A 21,787-nucleotide genomic window follows, 5' to 3' on the forward strand; every position below is an offset into this window, starting at 1 on the left:
TACAGGTGAATAAAGACATCATAATTACTGGCTGGAACTGAATCTCAAGGCACCGATTTTGCTTTTGCAGAATCACTTTCTATGTTATCTGGGTTGGCAAAGGTCAGGAAAACTTGTTCCAGGGTGATCTGACTGATGGAATAGTCTTCTAAATTGTATTGCTCTTTAGCTTTCTCCAGAATGCCAAACACCTTCAACAGCAACAGAAAACATGCAGTCACCATTGACAAGCTCCCTCCAGACTCCGACCCAGGGAAGTCACCCCTTCCTCTCCCAGTGTCCACTGGGTTCACATTAGAGGACAAAAGGCTCTGAAGGGTGAGAGGGGAAAGCTGGAGAAATAGGTAATCGAGAAACTAAGAGCAGGCAGTTCTCTGTCTCAGTTCTCTTTTTTTCTTTTTCTTTCTTTTTTTTTTTTTTTTGTGGTTTTTCGAGACAGGGTTTCTCTGTGTAGCTTTGCGCCTTTCCTGGAACTCGCTTTGGAGACCAGGCTGGCCTTGAACTCACAGAGATCCACCTGGCTCTGCCTCCCGAGTGCTGGGATTAAAGGCGTGCGCCACCACCGCCCGGCCTGTCTCAGTTCTCTTGATGGACATAGACTAATCATAGGATTTAGGGGCAGAAATAAAAGGCAACTAAATTCTAAAGGTGTCTGAAAAGTAACATAAATATACTACTGATACCATAATGCCAGGCATGATTCCACTGCCTGGACCCCCAGCACCCCATCATTAGTGCTCCCCTAACATGCAATGGCAGAAGGGCACTGTTTCTGATCACCTTTCCCCAGCTGTTGTCCTTGCTGGGAATGTGGTAATTAAGGATCCCTTGATTCTCTTGCTTCAAGTTACTACCTAAGACAGGAAAATAGGACAGGTGAGTATTCTTCCAGATTTCATTTAAAACTGACAAAATAATAGTACATTTACATAATATTATTATATACAGTGAAGAGACTAATGGGTCTATATATAAGTGGATAGGACCAAGTACTCAGAAACTTGCGTCTTATGGGGAACATTCTCATCCAAGCCACCATGGACAGTATGGCTCATGTTTTCTGAAGATTTATTACTGAAGAAATCATATTATTATGTGGAGTACATGGCAATTATTGAGCATATATTTTTCAACTCACATGTCTAATGTTAGATACTGATCCTCCTAAAATTAACATTGAGACTTTACTCCTAATCCAATGCTGAGAATGTGGGCTGGGGCAATGTACTCCTGGCTGTGCATCTTTCTATGGTGGCTTTGGAGAGCAGGAAGACACTGCCATAATAATTCTTGTGATTATACAATCTCTCTGCCACGTGAAAGGAAATACCCATACTGCATACAGACCGCCAAAGCCTGTTAGTTTGCTTTACAAGTGTGTAAGAATTCACTAGTACAGTTACAAGGAAAACAGTAGTATCCTTTATGAATTTTGAACAATACTTGTTTATACCTGAATTGTGTATTTGTATATTAAGTTGACTTGCTTTAAAAATTGAAAGTAACTCATATGTAGTTATAATGATGTGAGATTTTCTTTACTGTTAGACCTAAAGGATGTATTGTCACATAAATCTTTTTATTATATACTGTTTCAAACATAGAATTTAATTATTTAAAATCATCACACAGGAAACCTCTCATTCAGGTCAAATAATAACAAATCAATTACAGATGTGTACTACCTAATAAACCCAGCCCAACACTCACTGTTAGTTCTTATGCAGATGCTTCTCCAACATTTTCAATTGATCTGTAATCTTTCACCTGCATATTTTTCAGAAATGACTTATGGAAACAATAATGCCTGGATATGCTTATGTTCATGTTTTTGTGACTCTGAATCTTTAAGATCATTTTGGAGTTAAAAATGTTTTTTGCAATTTTCCTTCCCTGAGTTTTAAAAAAAAATATATTACATGCTGTCAAATCTTAAAACATTCTTGTCAAAGGCTGGGAAGATGGCTCAGTTGGTAAAGTGCTTGCCATATAAGCATGGGGACCTAGACTTGAGCCCCAGAACCCACATAAAAACCTGGGTATGGTGGCATTCACTTCTAATCCTTGTGCTGGGAAGTAGAGACAGGTGGATCTTGGGATTCACGGGCCAGCCAGCCTGGCCTACTTGGTGAGGTCTAGACCAGTCAAAGACCATGACACAACAAAAACCAAACACCATCTCTGGGGAGATGGCTCAGTGGGTAAAACGCTGGCTACACAAGCATGAGGCCCTGAGTTCAGGTCCCCAGCCCCCACATCAAAGCTGGCAGTGGTAGCATAGGTTGTAACCCCAGCCTAGCAGGGCAGAGACAGGTTACTCCTTATTACTTCAGTGAAAGACAATGCCTCAAAATATAGAGAGCGACTGAGGACCTCATTGACCTGAGGACTACATTGACCTCTGTCCTCCACAATCATATATACACATACACTTGAATGTATAGGTACACATACCCACAGGACAAAAATATACACTACACACATATGCATGTGTGTGTGTGTGTGTGTGTGTGTGTGTAGGTAAGATAGGTAGCTTGTGAGGAACGATATCTGAGGTTTTCTTCTGGCTTCCTCATGCATATATATATATATATATATATATATATATATATATATATATATGAACAGACAGCCACAGACACACACACACACACACATACACACACACACACACACACACACACACACACACAGTCTACTTCTGCTTGTCACTGACTTGGCTTTTGGTCTGCAGAGTGAGCTGTACCTCTGTACTCCATTACCAAAGGGCAGTGATTTCATTAGAATATGCCCTGGTGCTCAGTTTTTCCAGATACCTGGTTGACTTTTTCATGTTGGATTTGTCTTCTTTGGCTTCGGGACAATGGCTGACAAGTTTCCGTATTGCTTCTCTTCTGCTGACTTCACGCCCCTTTGTGGCTGGCTTCTACCGGCTTGTCTTTCTTTACTTTCTCACAAATGTGTCTCTACACCTGTCTGCCTTTTTCCTATTGTTCTTTTCTGCAGTCTCCATCCCTCTGCACATTGCATGATGCTTGCTCTGTAGTTACATATTCATGAAACTTTGCTGAGAAAATCCTCTCTAATGCTATTGGCTGTAGATCCTTCTATTAGTCAAGCAATTTCTCGGTTACTCTTTCATGATAGCTGTCCCACTTGTGGCTTATTATGCTCACACTGTGAGATAATATTTTTCTGTTTTATAGCATTGTAAGTGCTCCCATCATGTTAGGGATTCTACTTTGTACTAGCAGCATTTTTCTGTGGGGACCAACCACGACCTTTCAATTCTTTGTGCTTATGGGAGACGAGTTGCCTTGTAGTTTAGGAATATAAGAAATGGAGTAGGACAAAATAATGTCCGCAGCTTCCCAGCTGAGAGTCTTCCGGGATCTATTAAATAACAGACACCAGCGAGGTAGCTCTGCCGCGTGTGCCCTTCTGAGTCTTCTTCCCTTCCAAGCCCGGCTAAGGAAGGCTTTCCTCCAGAGCAGAGCTGTGTTGGCTTCTGCTGGGAGTCAGAAGATGCTGCTAAGGACTGACTTTTGTCCACTTTGAAGGTCCTGCCTTCATGTGGCCCTCTCAGTACACACTCCCCAGAGGTAGCCCAAGGCATCACCTCAGATCCCAGCCATGCCATGGCCGTTAGCTTCTAGGATTTATATTTTCTTATAGCTTACTTGCCTGTTTCATTTCTTTTATGTTTCCCTTCCTTTTTATTAATCTTTTATCTTTGGGACTAAGAGGGAATATTCTACTTTTATTTTTGAGCCTACTATTGCATTAAAACCTTTTGTTGTAATTTTACAAGATTCTAGTTTAATTTTACCCACATTGCTTTTCAGAGATAAAAGATAAAAGACTCATCCTATTTCTGACTTTTTAATAGAATGAATATATGGCCATTTAAATTTCCTTGAGATTATATAAAATTTATATGTTAAAAACATCTGCTTTCTTGTGGTAACCCCTTTTAGAAATGCTTATTGAAACTGCCCTTTGGCTAATGTTTATGTCTTATTTTTAAGGGTTAATGCATACATCCAACATCAGTTCCCTCCTTTGTTGTCATATATAATAGCTATTTGCTCAAGAATAATATAGGGAAGGACTGGGAAATGACATCTTACACTTAAGACATTTCTCAAACCCACATTCCCATATGTGTGTTCACATCCTTAATGGGAGTTAGTATTTGGTATTCCTCCTTCAGAACAGCAGATAGTAAATGAATTTCTGGGATCACAAGGCACCACAGAAAATAAAATTTGATAAAATGAGTACTCAAAAAATGTCTGCCAAATGAACACACAAGCAGATGTTTAACTTTTTGGACATATGCACCTGCATTTTCATACCACATCGTTATTACCATGACCAGTGCTTAGGTGATGATGTCTCCACACATCTATTCTCCACAGCTGTTCTACTAGTCATTTACTTGGTGATCCCAATTTCTCTTGCGTTATTTCCTATTGCTTTAGACTATAAAATTCCAAATCCTTAGCTTAACTCCAGAGGAATTTCTGTTATGTTTTGCTGAGCCCAATAAGGTAGAAATGAAGAAAAAACCCACCCATGTTAGAATCCTGCTAGGAATGTGCTTTAAGTTTGGGAGGGAGACGTGAGAAACTGAAAGTAAGGACAGCCTGTGACTGGCTGTGCCCTACCATGTGACCAGCAGACGATTCTTGCTGGATTTAACATATAGAAACAGAATTCTTTTTAATTTTTCTTCTCAAATGAATACTGCATTAGAGTCATAACATTTATAAAATAAATTTCTTGGCATCATTGAGTTATCAGATTTTTAAGACCAACCAACATCAGAAACAGAATTCTTGAGAGGGAAGAAACCATACTCATTTGCATTTCAAAACCATTTCCTGGCTGAGACAACAAAAGGTCAGAGTTACAATTTTTATTACAAGACAAAAAGAACTTAATATTTTTCTAGATTATGTTATGGCCTGAATTTTTATATCTCTCAAAATGCATACATTGAAGTCCTAACTCCCCAGGAGACTTTGGAGATAGGGTCTTTATGGAGGTAATTGAGTTTAAATGAGGTTATAAGTGTGACATTGCTAATCCGCTGTGTCTGGTGTCCCTTTGCAGAAACAACAACAAAATCAACAACAACAAAAAACTAGAAACCAGGGCACCAGGGAAATGCAAAAATATGGAAAACAACCCATGAGAATAAAGTGGGAAAGCCGGTGTCTGCAGTGTGAGCCAGAAAGGACTCAGACGAAGCTGCTGGCGGCTTGACCTTGGACTTCTGACCTCCAAAGCTGTGAGAAAATACGTGCTGTTGAAGGTACTCATTCTTTTGGCCATTTAAATTTCCTTGAGATTATATAAAATTTATATGCTAAATTATATGCTGTTGAAGCTATAGTTTGCTATTGGAGTCAGTCCTAGAAGACTGATATGGGATAGGAATTTTGCTTAAAAAAAAAAAAAAAGTAAAGAAAACCCAAACCTTCAAACTTTAAATTCTATGACTTCAGATAGTAAATCATATGCCCGCTCATATGGATAACTATCTGACTCATTCACATAAGAGATTAACAAATACCATTTTTCTTGAACTCTTTGCACGAACAGATACAGTTACAGACACAAATAACTGTCCCCCCCCCCCACACACAAAAGACCTCATTATTGGGTGTCAGACACACCAAAAGCTCATGAGAAACTACTGTTAGAGACACACAGCATGGAGGTGGTGAGGCAACAGAGACGGCTTAACCGGCAAAGTTAACCTGACCCGACTTACCTGGGAAAACGTTGGTAACAAATTTATTAAAATCCGTTATCACTTTGTCACCAGTGCCAGTTTTGAACTTGATAGTCATGGTGTAAACATTGCCAAATTTGTTCTTGAGATGCTGAGGGCTACCCAGGCACATGAACTTTCCCTGCACCATGATGGCCAGCCTGGTACAGAGAGCTTCACACTCCTCCATACTAGAAAAACAAGATGCCAGAAGGACATAAGGCCAAATGATCTCTGTGGGAGGATATTCAAATACCCGATATTTTGTGATCCCCTTTGAAGAGATGTTTTTTTCATTTGCCTATTATCAGGGCCATAGGGAATGGAGGCATTTCAAAATTCAAAACAGTAGAGGAGCAAGTCTTCAAATGGAAGAGCTCATGAATATCCTTCCCTTATATATTCAAATAGTACTTAGGATTTCACCCATAAGAAGCTCGCATACTCAGGCAAATTTTCTATACACTATTCCTGGCCCCAGAGATTTCCCTCTCATAGTCATAGACTTCTGCCCCACCCCACGTGAGCCACACCTGTGAGAGGTTATGATGATGACCTTGCCACTCTCTCGGGTCCTTATCACTGTGTTCCAGAGCATGCGCCGGGCTAACGGGTCCATGCCAGTGGACGGCTCATCCAGGAAGACGACTGATGACCTTCCCGTTACGGCAATAGCGGCGCTCAGCCTACGTTTGTTTCCTCCACTTCAGAGTCAAGGGAGAGCAGAAGCGGCAGCACATATAGCTTTACGTTACAGTAATTTAGTAGGTAACACATCTAATTAACACTCGGATTTTATGTAGAGGAAGAAAAACTGCTAAGATTTCAGGACTGAGTACATTTGCTAAAAAACATTAAAAAGCGCTGATTACATGTAACTGTACTAGGACGTGAGACCTAACCCAACTGTACACAGCAATTCACTTTCATCTGCAATGCAGAAAGATGACTTTTTTTTCCCCCAATTTGTTTTTAGCTATACTATCAGTTAAATTCTCATTCTTGCAGTTCCTTGGAATTTTCCTAACATATAAGCTACCTGGTGGCCAGGCAGAACAATACAGAGAACATCATCTTTGTCCTTTATGAGGAGATAAACAGCCACAGCAGACAGGAAGAGAGACACTCGTTTTTCTAGTTCACTGGCTAGAATTCCAAGTGAACCAGGTTTGTGAGTTTATTATCTCTACAAAGCGAAGGTGCAATGCTGCTAAGGTCTGCTTCATTGCAGAACTCGTGAGTACACCAGTCTTTGCCTGTCTGTTATGGAGCTTGGTTAGACTGTTGGCAATTCATTCCAAACATGAAAGGCGTCAGAATACTGTTGCAATGGGAGCACCAGCATATTACCTCACCTCAAAGTGTAAATAAACTTCTCAGCTTGTGGTTGCAGGTACAGCATTTCCAACAAGTTGTCCACATAGGGTCTAACATTCTTCTCTGGAACCCCCCACACCCTGGCATACATGGTCAATATCTCCCGAGAGGTCATGAAATCCAGCAAGGCATCAAATTGTGGACAATAGCCAATTTTTGACCTAACCTAAAAATTAAAGAATAATGACAGAGATAAGATAACTACCACACTGAGCATCACACAGTGAATATGGAGAAAATAAAAAACGCAAAGTTTTCTGGCCTATGGCCCTGGGACAAACTGATGCACTTCTAGCAAGGAATTGTGTGTCTTCCAGTGGTCACAGAATCACTATGGCTGGGGGTGACTGCATGTATTAGAACTCTAACGCATGAAGAACTTCATACATGAAGGTGCATGTGCCCAGGATAACTCTTAGAAGCTGATATCAGAGCTAGAGCCATAGAAGTATATTTGCCTGGAGGAGGCTGATCTTCCATTGCTCAACCTGTATAGTCTTTGTAATCAGTGGTGTGAAGTCTACCCTCAACAAGTAAATGGATGCTTTTGAAACTTGGGACTTTTTTCATTAATTAAACCTTCATTTTTTCTGTCCCAAGGGAACACCAGAATATCAAGAGTGAAGTCTGCTATAGGGGTGAGAGGATGATTAGCAATATCTAGGTTAGGTTTAGTAAGGTCCTAACTTCTTAGTTGTGATGGTAAATGGATGAGTGAAGTGTTGTGGGATACTTTGATCACACGCTGACACTCCTGAGACTGACAATAAAGTTTACCTTTAATCAGAGGGCAGAGCTGGCTACTAGCTGACCAGAATTAGCCATAGAGATTTTGGAGGACCCAGGACATATAGAGAGACAGAGAAGTAGTAGGGAGGGGCTTAGAAAGATGTGCGGGCCCCTTTGGATTGAGGAGGGAGAGAGAGAGGACGTCATTGTTCACTAATCAGCTGCTTCTCTAATCAATCAGGTTTTTACCCCATACTTGACACCTGAGTTTTATTTAATAATAGAATAATATAAACAATCACTTCGGTGGAGTCCTTAATCATTCTCTTATGTGTAATGTGGCTTTTTGAGCATTTTCTAAAATATAAGTAACTGTAGTTGGGATCCTAGCTTTTATTTTAGACATGTTAGTCATAAATTAACATACAAAATACACTACAGAAAACAAATTACCTAAAGACAAATCATTTACCCACTGTGCAATTAAAAGTCAACAGTAAAGTGATTAACAGTTCAAATGTTTATTTTATTGGAAGACTAATAGTTTTAGAATCTCTGTATTTTGGAACTATCAAACAAAGTTCTCAGAGAACAATCCTAACTCATGGGTTAAGGGAATTGAACGCAATTTCTGAAACATGTTAAGCATTGTGAGCTTCAGTGAAAGGGCTAATTTCAGACACAGAGGAGAAACAAATAAGCTAAATGACTAAAAAGTCAACTCAAAAGCTATGGAAGGAATACATACTAATTTGTTTAAATTCAGGCTTAAGTTTGTGGATTAATTCTTTGGGGAAAAATACTGAATGATGCTATCTATGTAAGACATGTTTTAATGTCTCACTTAAAGCACTGGAAAGCTGTAACTATAATGAAAAAGAATTAAAATTGAAACCAAGTGTATTTTTAGAAAATGGATAAATTTTAGGAATGGATAAATGAAGTCCAGGTGTATGGTGGTCTAGGGCTAACAGCCAGTTGTAGTGGTGCAGGCCCGTAGGGTATGCTGAAAAGGAAGAGGCGGGAGGAACAAGGAGAAAGATCCACGATTAAATACAGTCATCAACAGGGTCATGAATCTGTGTAATGAACCTGTTTTCAGAGCTAGGTTTGTGACTAAATAAATAAATAATGCAGTACTGGGTGTGGTGGTGCACCCTTGAATCCCAGAACTTGGGAGGCAGAGGCAGGATGATCTCTGTGAGTTCAGAACCAGCATAATCGACATAGTGAGCTGCAGGCCCACCAGGACTACACAGTGAGAACCTGTCTCAAAAACACAACAATAGAAATCATTTAAAATATGGAAGACCTGAAAAGGAAACTAATTAACAGGTCAACATTTTTAAGAGGTCAAGAATACTGAGAAATAATTGTAATGTCAAAGCTGTGTTCTCTCTAAAAGCATTTAAAGATCTGGAGAAATAGAAATTTTATAATTGATACACATAAGAAAAAGCTAAGATATTTGAAAAATGAAGACATGTTAATCAGGGATTCCAAAGTATCTGGATACAGAGGATGAGCCTACACTGTACACGTTTCTGACAGTATCTGGAGGTGTTGACAAAGACCAGGTTAGGTTTATTCACATCCTGACTCATCCTGGAAAAGCTAAATGGAAGGAAATCGACCCATTGCAACCTCTGGGCATGGAGCTAACCCCACACATGGCCTTCACATTTCCTCTCACGTTGTCTAACAAGTCCCAGAGAATCCCGAAACATAAATTTAGTTTAAAATGTTCTGAAATTTAAAAAAATATTTATCTTCCCAGTAAACCAATTTCCTTGTTTGTTCGAGGTCTTAAATTACTCCCGAACATTATGCTTTAAAAACAATGTAACAGAAATTTAATATATATATATATATATATATATATATATATATATATATATGTTTTTGAGTATACAAATTAATAAGCAGTTACAAATGGCATACAACAAAGTGGTGGGCAATCAGAAAAAATATATATCTGATACTGAAATTAGCATATCCAGATGGCAGAAGAGCTATGTTGATCACTTGAAGAAAATAAGAGACTGCCATAAATGTTTCCCCCCATTTTATTTTGAAAATTTCCAAACATAAAAGAGAACTTAAAATAACAGTCCATGAACACTCTTAGAACCTGCAAGGAGAAGAGCTGAACAAGCTTTGTTCCAGCAATAGGAAACACTCATCCCGCACCGGCGTACACAAGACCAGACCCAACATCTAAAAGTGAACCGTGCCACAATTAAGATTACTATAGAAGCTGGGCTTAACACCGCCTAACTGCAGCTGAAGCGCTATGAATTAGAAGACTCGTCTGCCGTGGAAGCTATTTATATACCCGCTTCAATAGGTATTGTATTCAGCACAGTAATGTACTTTAAGTACTCTCAAGTTTCTTGGTTCATATTAATTTTTCAATAAATGTCAAGTACAACTGCATAATAATGAAGGGAGTCAGGAAATAACCTCAGCGGAGTTCTTTTCTAATTGGAGAGCTAGGTCATATGTCTAAGATAGGCATGGATCATTTCAATTCTCCTATTATAGGTGCATTCTTTGAAAAACAAAAAAAGTCCAACAAATCCTAAAATCAGGAACAAGGCAAGGATGTCTATTCTCTCTGATTATGTCGACTACAATGCTTGAAGTTGTAGCTTCATCAATTAACGTGGTTTAAGTAGGTGCTTCTCGATTCTCCCTCTTCCGTTTAGGTGGGACTAATGGCCTGAGCTTGTTGGAGTTGAGCATTTCCTTCACCTTGCTCTTTCAGGCTCTGGTTAAACAACTCCTCCTGTGTGCAGACTTCTTAAGGACAGAATGTGCTGTGTATTGGTTCCTGTTTCCTTTCCTCCTGCAGGCTGTCTAAGGGATTTTTCTCTGTCAGTCACACTAAGAACCTGGTTGAGTTGGAGGAGATAAAATTCACAGAAGTGTGGGCCAGCCAGATGACCAGCTCCCTGTTGAAGGTTTGTGTCCTTGCCTGCTGAAGAGTTGAAGATGTGTTCTGCCTGAGCTTCCAGTAATTCATCATTAAAGGTTCAGTTCTTTCTATTCCAATATTATAGTCCCCCCTCCCCCAGGAATTTCTACTCTGAAGTTGTTTTGTCTGGGTTGGTTGTGTCTATGTGTCTATGTGCTCACATTGATCTGAGTCTGGGGACTCACACAAGGTCAGAGGACAACTTCTACCGTATTTGAGGCTGTGTTTTTCCTCTGCCTTCTTGCCAGAGGAATGCTGGGATTACCTGTGAGTGTCCTACTGCATCTGGCTTTTATGCGGGCTCTGGGTATCCACACTCGGATTGTCAGGCTTGGACACTGGGCACTCCTGATCCTGTCCTGGTACTTGGTGGTGATTAGCTGTTTTCACTTTCTCAGTGCCTTAATTTGGGGTGTCAGTTGGTTTCCAGTTCAGTTTTTTTTTTTTTTTTTGAGACAGGGTCTCACTGTGTAGACAAGGCTGGCCTAGAACTCCAGAGAGCCACATGCCTCTGCCTCCTGAGTGCTGGCATTAAAAGCATGTGCCACCATGCACATCTGGTTCAGAGTTTTAATTATTAGGCTTGGACTGGGAACCTCAATTTTCTTCTTAAATACTAGGCTGGAGACTCCGAGTCTATTGGGTCTGCACACACACACCAAGGACATTGTGTGGTGTGTTGATGTTGCTGCTGAGAGAGGTCGTGATTCACTCAGAGCATATTTGTGACTTAGCTCTCAAGGTAACACTGCCCTACATACCCCCATGTGTCCCCTTACATTTTACTTCTCTTCCCAGAAGTGTCTGATGGAATGCACAGAATCATCTCAACACCTGTCACAATTCCTCTTTGGGATCTCCTACCATTTGTTCCCCTTCAGCACCCCTAAGTCATCATGCTTCTCACCTTCAGACTGCATACTAGCATACCTTTCGGATATTTTTGGTGATGCTGTAGCCTTCAATGAACACATCCCCAGACGTAGCAATCTCTTCTCCAGTCAGAATTTCAAAGGTAGTAGTTTTTCCAGCTCCATTTAGTCCAAGCAATCCAAAACACTCCTCCTTGTGAATGGTGACAGAGATATTTCTCACAGCCAGAGTGGGTGGTATTTTAAAATATATCTTAAAAACAAAGAAAACACAAAACACATGGAAACTATGTATTTGGATGGGTCAAACACAAAGTTTCAAACCTTTACAGACCACAGTATTTCAGAAAGTTTCATAAGAACCCTACTTAGAGAATGGCCATAGATCCCAAAGGCCCACAGTGAGCCCTTGGTGCTCATCTTAGGGAATGGAGCCATATGCTGGCCACTGACAATTATGGTGGTATTTTACTTGTACTGAAATGTGATTTTAATTGTATGTTAATAAATAAAGTTGCCCGGGGGTCAGAGCTATTAGAGCCATAGCAAGAGCGTGGCGGTGGTGGCGCACGCCTTTAATCCAAGCACTTGGTAGACAGAGCTAGGTAGATCTCTGTGTGTTCAAGGATACAGCCTTGAACACATGCCTTTAATCTCAATACCAACCATAGAAGACCTGGAAGTCTCTACAGACAGGCAGTGACGAGGGCAGTCATGTGTTTGGGTTTACAACCAATGAGAAGGCAGAACAGAAAGGCTATAAAGACAAACACACAGGAAGTAGCTCCTTTTCAGAGAGCTCTTTTGGCTGAAGAGGATCGCTGAAGCAGGAAGGGTGAGGCTCTTAGCTCTGACCTCTTGGCTTTCTTCTCTGAATCGGCTCTGTGTTTCTTATTTAATAAGACGGTTGGTTACATCTACAGACAATACCTTTATGAGCTCTTTTATGAGCACAGTAGATTTCAGTGCCTTCTGAGGATACTTCAGGATAGTCTTCCTTTCATTTTGTACATCTTCATCTTCAGATTCCCCGGATAACTCCTTGGACACTCTAGCCTGTATTGTGAAGACGAGAATGGACAGTGAGTACCATTTGAGCATCTGGTCTACACTGGATGAATTTATGGATGTTAAACTGGAGGATTATTTCAGAGTATCAAAACGAAAGTCAAGAGACTTCCTGCATATGACCACAGCTCTCTGGTAAAAACTTATTTCCCATTTCCAAAGCTTAGAAACTAGGCCTCCTGCCATGAGCAAGCAGAGTTCTCTCAAAGCAGATGTCACAAAAACTACAGCTACAGCAAATACCATTGATTATGGTTAAAAAGCTGTTTGCTAATAATAAAGTATAGATGAACAATCAGAGAAATATTATTTTCAGTTCTCTCTCTCTCTCTCTCTCTCTCTCTCTCTCCCCCTTTTATCCCCCACCTTGTGGTTGGGGATCAAGATGTACACTCTCAGCTCTCTCCCTTTGCTCTGCCATCAGGGACTCTAACCCTCTGAAACTGTAAGCCAAATTATATGTTTCCTTTTATTAAAAAATTGAAGTCTTTTCTCAGAGAAAATGAGAACTAAGGGACAGTTCAGTGTATGAAATGGCTGAGGTGAAATCCATAAACAGAAGCTCAGCAGTCCACTCACAGCAGGGAACAGAGAGGGAGGAAAGGCCACTCCACCCGATGCAGGGTGAAGGGAGCTTGAAAAGCCAGCCCATGTATCTAGTTCATTTCAAGTGATAGACTTCTTATCTTAAAACTTAAATATTTGACTTAAATAAGAGTTTACAGTGTAGCTCTGCTTAAGGTTAGCGTTTCCTAAGGGTGGCACCTTAAACAACTTTGGTTCCCTGGTCAAAGGTAAGAAACTAACATTGGGTTCATTGTCTTTACTCTAGACCTTACTCAGTGCCATTTTTAGTGTCAACTCCTGAAGTCTGGCATATTTCCAGATAGATGAATAAATCACAGCCTACCTCTTCATGGATTTTCACAAAGTGTGTGTCTGGCTGTGCTTTTCATTCCAGAAAAAATATTCTGACAATAACTACAGTCCTCACTTTCTCAGCTTATAACACCATACATATCTATTACACACTAGTTTCACCTATATTGTGTCTAGTTTCTTTTGTGTCAAATCATATGTGAGCAAGTTATAGGCTGTCCCTTCTCACCACTGCCTGCTGTAAGACACATTTTTGTCCATTATAGAGCTTACAATAATGAGGCTTTTGTCCTGTTCTTTTATGGCTAATGCAGTACAAACATTCTTTTACATATTTTACACATATTTTTATAAATATACATTCCACACACATATCTTTAGAGGATAAATATATGCATTTCTGTCATGTATGTGTGTGTGCCTGAGGAATGTATAAACCTACATTTTGATGTATATATTGTGGTGTCCCTCAGTGGCTCTTATATACTTTTATCTTATAAATAGAACATAGTGTGGCAGTTTGAATAGGTATGGCCCCCATAGATTCATGTGTTTGAATGCTTGACCCATAGAGAGTGGCATTACTAGAAGGTATGGCCTTGTTGGAAGAAGTGTGTCACTGTGCGGGCAGGCTTTGAGGTCTCATATGCTCAAGCTATGCCCAGTGTGACAGTTCACTTCCTGTTGCCTACTGATCAAGATGTAGAACTCTCAGCTCCTTCTCCAGCATCATGTCTGCCTACATGCTGCTATGCTTCTCACCATGATGATAATGGGTTAAATCTCTAAAACTATAAGCCAGCCCTGATTAAATGTTTTCCTTTATAAAAGTTGCTGTGGTCATGATGTCTCTTCACAGGAATAGAAACCCTAAGACACATAATATGCCTTTATATATGCTTATGGGATATGTAGATTTTGTGTGGCCAGTATCTAAATCTTACCTGTTTTTAAATCAAGCTGTGTCTGCCTTCTCCTTACTGATTTGATCCAGAAACCACTGTGACCTGCCTATTCACTCACTTCATGATTGATATCTTTTGCTACCATGAGGTTTTTTCCTTTCGTTTGTAGTTGTGACTGTTGTTACAAAACTTTATTTCTACTGTTGGGCCTCTAAGAGTTAAACCTATAACTCATCTGTAAGGGACAAAGGCAGAGTCAAAGTTCATTATTTTCAGATGCTTACCTAAGAGTGGGAGTTTCATTTATTGAGAACGTTCTTTCCCTACTGTACTCTGTGCCAAGCTTGCCACAAGCCATATTACTATGTATTTGTGCCCCTGTCTGTCTCTAGACATCTTATTCCAGTTGTTCTCGGGCTACAGCATGCACTGGTTTTATATAGGTGGTGTCTTAAAATGTACTATGTGGGCTAGAGAGATGGCCCAGCTATTGAGAGCACTTGCTGCTGTAGCAGAGGACCCATGCTAGTTCCCAGCACACACATCAAACACACAAAAACATGTAACTCTAGTTACAGGGATCCAACCTACTTTTCTGTCCTCCACAGGCACCTACACACATGTGGTCACACACACACACACACACACACACACACACACACACAGGGACACACATACACATAAAATGAAATCAATAAATCTTTTGCAAAAACACAGAATGCCAGTTTCTACCAGTACAGCATCTGATTTACTAGGTTTGGGGTAAGGATTAAGAATTAGCATTTCTAGGCAATCCCTAGCTGACGACAAGGGCCGCACATAGACAAGTGTGGCTCCTTCCTGGAACATATATTTTTCTTGATGTGTTGTTTCGACTAGCTTCATTCTTAGAGGTTTAATTAATTAATTAATTAATTGTGTGGAGTGGCATGTACCACTGCATGTGTGTGGGTCAGGGGATGAGTTTGTAAAGTTCCTTCCCTTATTCCACCTTGGATGGACTTGTATCACCAGGTGTGTGGGGCAAGTGCCTTTGTGTGCTGAGCCATCTTGCCAATCCCTTAAAGTTTAAAGAAATACTGATCTGTGTGATGGCCTCCTTTTGCTCTGTCTCAAGATTTCCTTAGTTATCTGTGGTCCTTTACTTTTCCCACACTTGCAAAATTTAGAGTCTTCTGGTCAGCAAATCTCCAGAACTTGAAAACATGCGCTTGGCTGGGATATGAACTGAGATTACATTGTCTGTTCAATCAGACCTGACAAGGAACAATCATCTTATCATTGTCAAGTTTCCTAGCATGATCATGGTATGTTGCTACATTTATGTAACTCTCCTTTGGTCTTCCAAATTATAACTTTCTGTGTGAAAGTTTTCCATATTATTTGTTAGAGTTCATCTTAGTTATTTTTTTTTTAATTTCTGTGCTGTTTAAGTGGGATCCTTTTGTGTTTTACTTTTTGTGGATAGCATCTCAATACATACCTGACTTTTATACTCATTTATACTGACTTTTCATTTAGTAATGTTAATGCTAATACTTGTTTATAGATTTCCTTAGATCATATACAATACTGCCATCTCTAATGAATTTTATATCTCTTTTTCCCAAACTTTATGCTTATATCTTATTTCTATCTTATCACACTGGCTACAATCAGCAGGAAATAGTTGCATACAAAAGCTGAAAGAAGATGTTTATATTCCTTTGATCTAAGAGGGAAACTTTCAAGAGTCTATCATGATATTTGCTGTACCTTTTTATACATTTGTAACTACACTTTTATCACATTAAAAAGTTTCTATTTTTCTATTTCTAGTTTGTCTAGACATTTTATAATGAATTTTACAAAATGGTTTTTCTGAACTTGTCAATTTTTTTTCTAATTTTATTAATGTGATGATTTTATTTTGGATTGTTACACTGTTGTTATGTATAAACCTGGCCAAGTCATGAATTCAAGTTGCTAACACTTTTGTCAAAGATTTTGGCCTCTATATTATGACTTATCTTCAAACTTCTTGTTTTGAAAATTAGTCTCCATGTCTGTTGTTATGGCCTCATAAGAGAATGGATTAGAAATTTCAGAAGGTAAGAATGGAGATCAGTGAAATCGGGTGAAACATGTAAAAAAAAAAAAAGGTTAAAAAAAAACCCCAAAAACCTAAAGTTTGGTGCTTTGGAGATATTAACAAAACTAGTGAGGCCCTAGCATGGCTAATGGAGTAAAATAAAATAAAATGAAAAAGAGTAGGTGGGGGAGAAACCACAAATTTCTAACAAACATCAAATATACAAAAATCAATTGTAAACAAATGATTCTTCTTCTGATCATCCCCTAATGTCTCAAGATAGTCCTGTGTCCTCCTAGCACTTGTGAGGATTTCCCCGACTTAGTCTGTCATCATCGAGAGGCTACCTGCACTCAGGTCTTGACCTGTGGAATCCATTTGCAGTTCTTTGAATAGACTTCATTGCCTGAGTTGACACCCCCCACCCACCCAATGCCTTGAATTTACTACCTTAAGTATCACACAATTGCCAGAACTTAGTTTGGTTCCTATTAGATATAGTCCCAGCATTTCATATTTCCTTTTATCAAAAATCTTATTCCCATGACTGGTATTTGTCTAGTCTCTGATTTGGTTCCCATCCTGGGGCTCTTTCTTTGGAATACCTACAGATTTCTCCTTTTACCTCTCCTCCAAGACCTGGGATCTGCTTGTTCCTCCCAGACATCTAAAGAAATTGAGTGCTGTCCAGTATTCACTGTTACGTTGAGCAACAGTGGCACTTGAGGGATATCTTTCAAATGTATTACAACCCTGGAATTGAGCATCAGGTTTTACTTCCAAGGAGCAATATTTCTACTGTTGGCCAGCTATATGCTGATCTGGCCTGATTCCCTAGTCCTGAGGCTATGCCCCACCATTAAGGTAATTCTTCCTTCATTCTGTAGATGAGTGTCTCAACTGAATAGGAGACTCTCATCAGCTCTGGAAACCAAGCTGCCACTAGTGCTGTCCTCAAGGCTGAGTCTGTATTTTGAGGTCTGTCCAACCTATACAACACAGCCTGGAAACTCCTGCATTCTATACCTCACTTAATCTCAATATTCATTTCTATGAGCAGCAGCAGAATCATTGGGGGACATGCTACATATGCAAATTTTCAAGGCATACCCTAAATTGACTACGTCAGAAACACAGGAGGTGCAGAGCAGCAATTTATAGTTTAACAAGCCCTATACATAAGTCTAGGGCATGCTGCATGATGGGAATACCTATCACACAGCCTTTCTCTGGAATATGTGTTCTGTGGATTGGCAACCTAGGAGAGCTTTTACAATAGCCAGAGCCAAATTGGGACAAATGGGCAGACTGGGGAGGAAATGTGCACCTAACATACGGATTATTCAAAGGAAAAATTTCAACAATAATCAATGTATTAAAATTAAAATAAAATCACAAATTCACATTTTATGTAGACTTCTGATTCATGTAGATGTCAGTCAACAGAGATTGATTTCCTTGATCCACTGTTATGATTTGAGTATGAAATGTTTTCCACTGGTTTGGTTGTAGTGGGTAGCTGTTCCAGCTTTGACCTGGAAGTATTACCCCAAGTGAGGCTTCTGGTAACTATCACGCCTACCTATGGCCTGCCCCTGAGGTGGGATCAAGACAGGAGCCCTTAAGACTTGAGATCCGGATGTGCCAGCTCTCTTGGTCCTGGTAATACTGGATGTTGGATGGTAGACTGAGCAGAGTTCTCCGGAGAACACCACTGGGCTGCACTTCACCTCTCACAGGCCCTGTAACCTATCCCTTTACTTGTTGCAAGTAAAACTCCCAAATAAACGTCCCTTTTAACTACGTGGAGTTGCCTTAGTACTTCCACCAATATTTGGTCTCCAGGGTGTGGCATTATTTGGGAACCAAGGGGTAGAACTGAGCTGGAGGAAGTAGGTCCTTGGGAGCATCTTGTCCTTGGACCCTTTTTGTTTCATTCTGTGCTTACTCGACATGGGGTGAAAATCTCCTCAGCCATACACTCCTGCTTCCATGATGTTCTGCCCAAGCACATGGTGCCAGGCAACCGTGAGTGAAGCCTTGGAAGCCATGAGCAAACTCCTCAAGTTGTTCTATCAGATGTTTTGGTCATGATGATAAAGCCAATAAATCCAGTAATGGAGTTAAGCATATGTATGTATGTATGTGCTTCGCATTTTAAGAGTTACCTCTAACTCACAACTGGACAATGTACAGAGCGAGAGATTTTGAAACACTCAGTCCTAAATAGAACGTCTTCATCAAACCCCTCTCCTAAGGGCTCAGGGAATATGATGGTTTGAATAAGAATGGCCCCTGTGATAGTTTGAATGTAATTGGCCCCCATAAGCTCATTGGGAATGGCACTATTAGGAGGTGTGGCCTTGTTGGAGTAGGCGTGGTCTTGTTGGAAGAAGTGTGTCACTGTGGGGGGGGGAGCTTTGAGGTCTCATATATGCTCAAGATACTGCCCAGTGTCTCACACCACTTCCTGTTGCCTACAAAATATAGGACTCTCAGCTACTTCTCCAGCACCATGTCTGCCTGCACCCTGCTGTGTCCCACCATGATGATAATGGAATGAACCTCTGAACTCTAAGCCAGCCCCAATTAAAGACTTGCTGTGGTCATGGTAGCTCTTCACAGCAATAGAACACTAAGACAGGGAGCTGTGTGGAAGAGGAGGCAGAAAGATTGGAAGAGCCAGAGGGGATGGATGACACCAAGGAAACATGGCTGTCTAGACACACAGGATGGTCACACATATGAACTCACAGAGACTATGGCAGCATGCACAGGGCCCGCACAGTTCAAGTGAGACAGCATCCCAGCACTGAGAGGGGGAAGTAGACGAGATCTCCCATCTCTAACCAAGAAGCTATCTCCAATTGACATCCACTTGAAAAAGGAAAAATTAGTTTTCTCCAACGGAGTCTCACTGGGTTTATAAACCACACTTGAGGGCAGGCCCTCATGCCCAGCAGTAGATGACCAGCACAAAATGAACTCAAAGGTATTTTTCTAGATTTTTTTTTGTCTCATATTGCTTTGTTCAGGCATATTTTGTCTTACTGGCCTTTTGCTTATATAATAGAGCTTCCAATTTTGTGATTTTATGGGCTGTGTGTCTGTGTTTCTACTTTTTTTTCTATTCCAGTTTGTTTCTTTGGCTGTTTGTTTTCTAAAGAGAGGGAGGAAAGAAAGGGCATAGAGTTGGGTGGATGGGGAGGATCTTGGAGGAGTTGGGGGAGACAATGATAAGAATATATGGTATAAAAAACTTTTTTCAATAAAAAATAAAAATATATTTTAAAATGGATATCTAAGGTCTGTATTCTGCTACTTACCTTACTAAATATCTTATAGATTCCAAAAAAAACATAGCGATATATGAATGTTTTTAAATTCCATACGCTAAACTCCAGAAGGAAAATGAGGAGGAGGTATAGCACTCCTGTGGCAGCCAAGGCAGTTATGTGCCTTCCAATTGCATTTTTGTCCATACTGTAGATGGAAATTTTCATTACTGGTGAGAAGAACAACAAAAGAACGTTAACAGAATGAGATGTTGCCAAGGTGCTGGAGTGGGAGATCCCTGCCTTCACTCCCCTCACAAGCAGACCAACTGTCAGCTATTAGCAGAAATGCTTTGCTGTAACCCACCAAACATATGAAAATAAGGAGACATAGCTGTGCTCCATGGGCCTGAATAAAAATCCATATCAATTGTTTTAGAGAAATGCACTGCTATGGAATGGTTCTCAATTCCCTTCCCATGGGATGGCATGACAGCACACAGAAGAAACACCCCCAAGCAAAAGAGAATGTGGAGAGCAGATACCTAGTTTCCCTATCATTCTAAGGAGCCTTTTGGGAATTCTGAATCTTTTCTCAATTACTGGGAACACTAGCAGGAAAACTTAATGTTGGACCACACACAGAGTCAAATACAATGGAAGTAAGCAGGCCAAACAGAGTCCCATAGAACCATTTTACTGAATGAGAAATACACCTGCCAGCAGCAGTACACTACCAGCCAACACAATTCTTCAGCTTAGCTGCTCTCTCTGCTCCCAGAAGAGGTGGGCAGAGCTAACCTGGATTGATTTCAAAGAGAGCTAGCTTTCAGGTATACCATCATCCCATCTCTTCCCATGTGGCTTAAGCACCACTCCAGGAGGAATCTGCTATAGTATGAGAAAAAAAATCCCTGGTCCAGCCAGATCAGTGGCATTTTATGCTAATTATATTCTATATCAAGTGATTTTTCTAGATAAGGGACCAAGGCTATACCTAAATCAGAGCACAGCCAGTAACCAAGAGACCCAAAGAACAGCCATAACAACAGAGCACAAATGGAGCCTTGAAAACTACAAAATGTGTGGAGTGGGTGTAAGCAGGGGGATGGGAGAACACAGCTAAAATATAAAATTTTCTTTTCTTTCTTTCCTGTAATCAACATCACTAATCATGAGAGATGTATAGCTTGAAACCACAATAGTATTACCTCATTCCTTATGATTAAAAAGAGTAAAGATATCAAGGGCTCATGATGATATAGAGGCAAAGGAGAGGTGACTATTGGTTGGATATGAATTGGCATAGAAAATGAAAAATGTATGAATGTCTTCAAAAAGTTAGTTGTAAAATTACCAAGACTCAGTAGCAACAGTACCATGTTTATATCCGAAGGAAATGGAATGCAAGAGACATCTGTATATATGTGCTTATTGCAACACTAACAATGACCAAGGAATGAAAAATATAATGTCTATCTCCTGAAGACCAGGAAAAACATGGTATCAATAATATACAAGCAAGGGTACTATTCAACCATATAAAAGGATGAACTCTTGTCACTTGTTACAACCTGAATGGAACTTGGGGACATTAAATAATATAAAATAGGCACACATACACAGAGAAAGAGAGAGAGAGAGAGAGAGAGAGAGAGAGAGAGAGAGAGAGAGAGAGAGAGAGAGAGAGAGAAAGAGAAACTTTTACAAGCACTAAAGAGAACTGTTCTGTGGTCTGCACTGGTGAACATTCTATGCACACACTTGAAAAACATGCGTTCTGCTGCTTTTGGATTGTCCTGCAGAAAACATGAACTTGGTGTAGCTGGTGGCTAGAACTGATCAGATCATA

The 21,787-nt window shown here is 40.1% G+C and overlaps 1 protein-coding gene across 1 annotated transcript in view; it reads right to left on the reverse strand.

Moving 5' to 3' along the window:
* LOC131907720 (phospholipid-transporting ATPase ABCA3-like) overlaps window positions 1-21,787 on the reverse strand; it is an 86,714-nt gene continuing 64,927 nt past the window's right edge. The window contains exons 23-30 of the mRNA XM_059258853.1: window positions 19,987-20,165; window positions 12,668-12,793; window positions 11,796-11,990; window positions 7,138-7,325; window positions 6,316-6,486; window positions 5,783-5,973; window positions 781-854; window positions 1-191 (exon numbers count right to left, since the gene is read on the reverse strand). Coding sequence (XP_059114836.1) covers window positions 45-191; window positions 781-854; window positions 5,783-5,973; window positions 6,316-6,486; window positions 7,138-7,325; window positions 11,796-11,990; window positions 12,668-12,793; window positions 19,987-20,165 — 1,271 coding nt within the window. The 3' untranslated portion in view covers window positions 1-44. The remainder of the gene's footprint in view (window positions 192-780; window positions 855-5,782; window positions 5,974-6,315; window positions 6,487-7,137; window positions 7,326-11,795; window positions 11,991-12,667; window positions 12,794-19,986; window positions 20,166-21,787) is intronic.

This window comes from Peromyscus eremicus, chromosome 1 (assembly GCF_949786415.1).
Source record: "Peromyscus eremicus chromosome 1, PerEre_H2_v1, whole genome shotgun sequence".
Lineage (NCBI taxonomy): Eukaryota > Metazoa > Chordata > Mammalia > Rodentia > Cricetidae > Peromyscus > Peromyscus eremicus.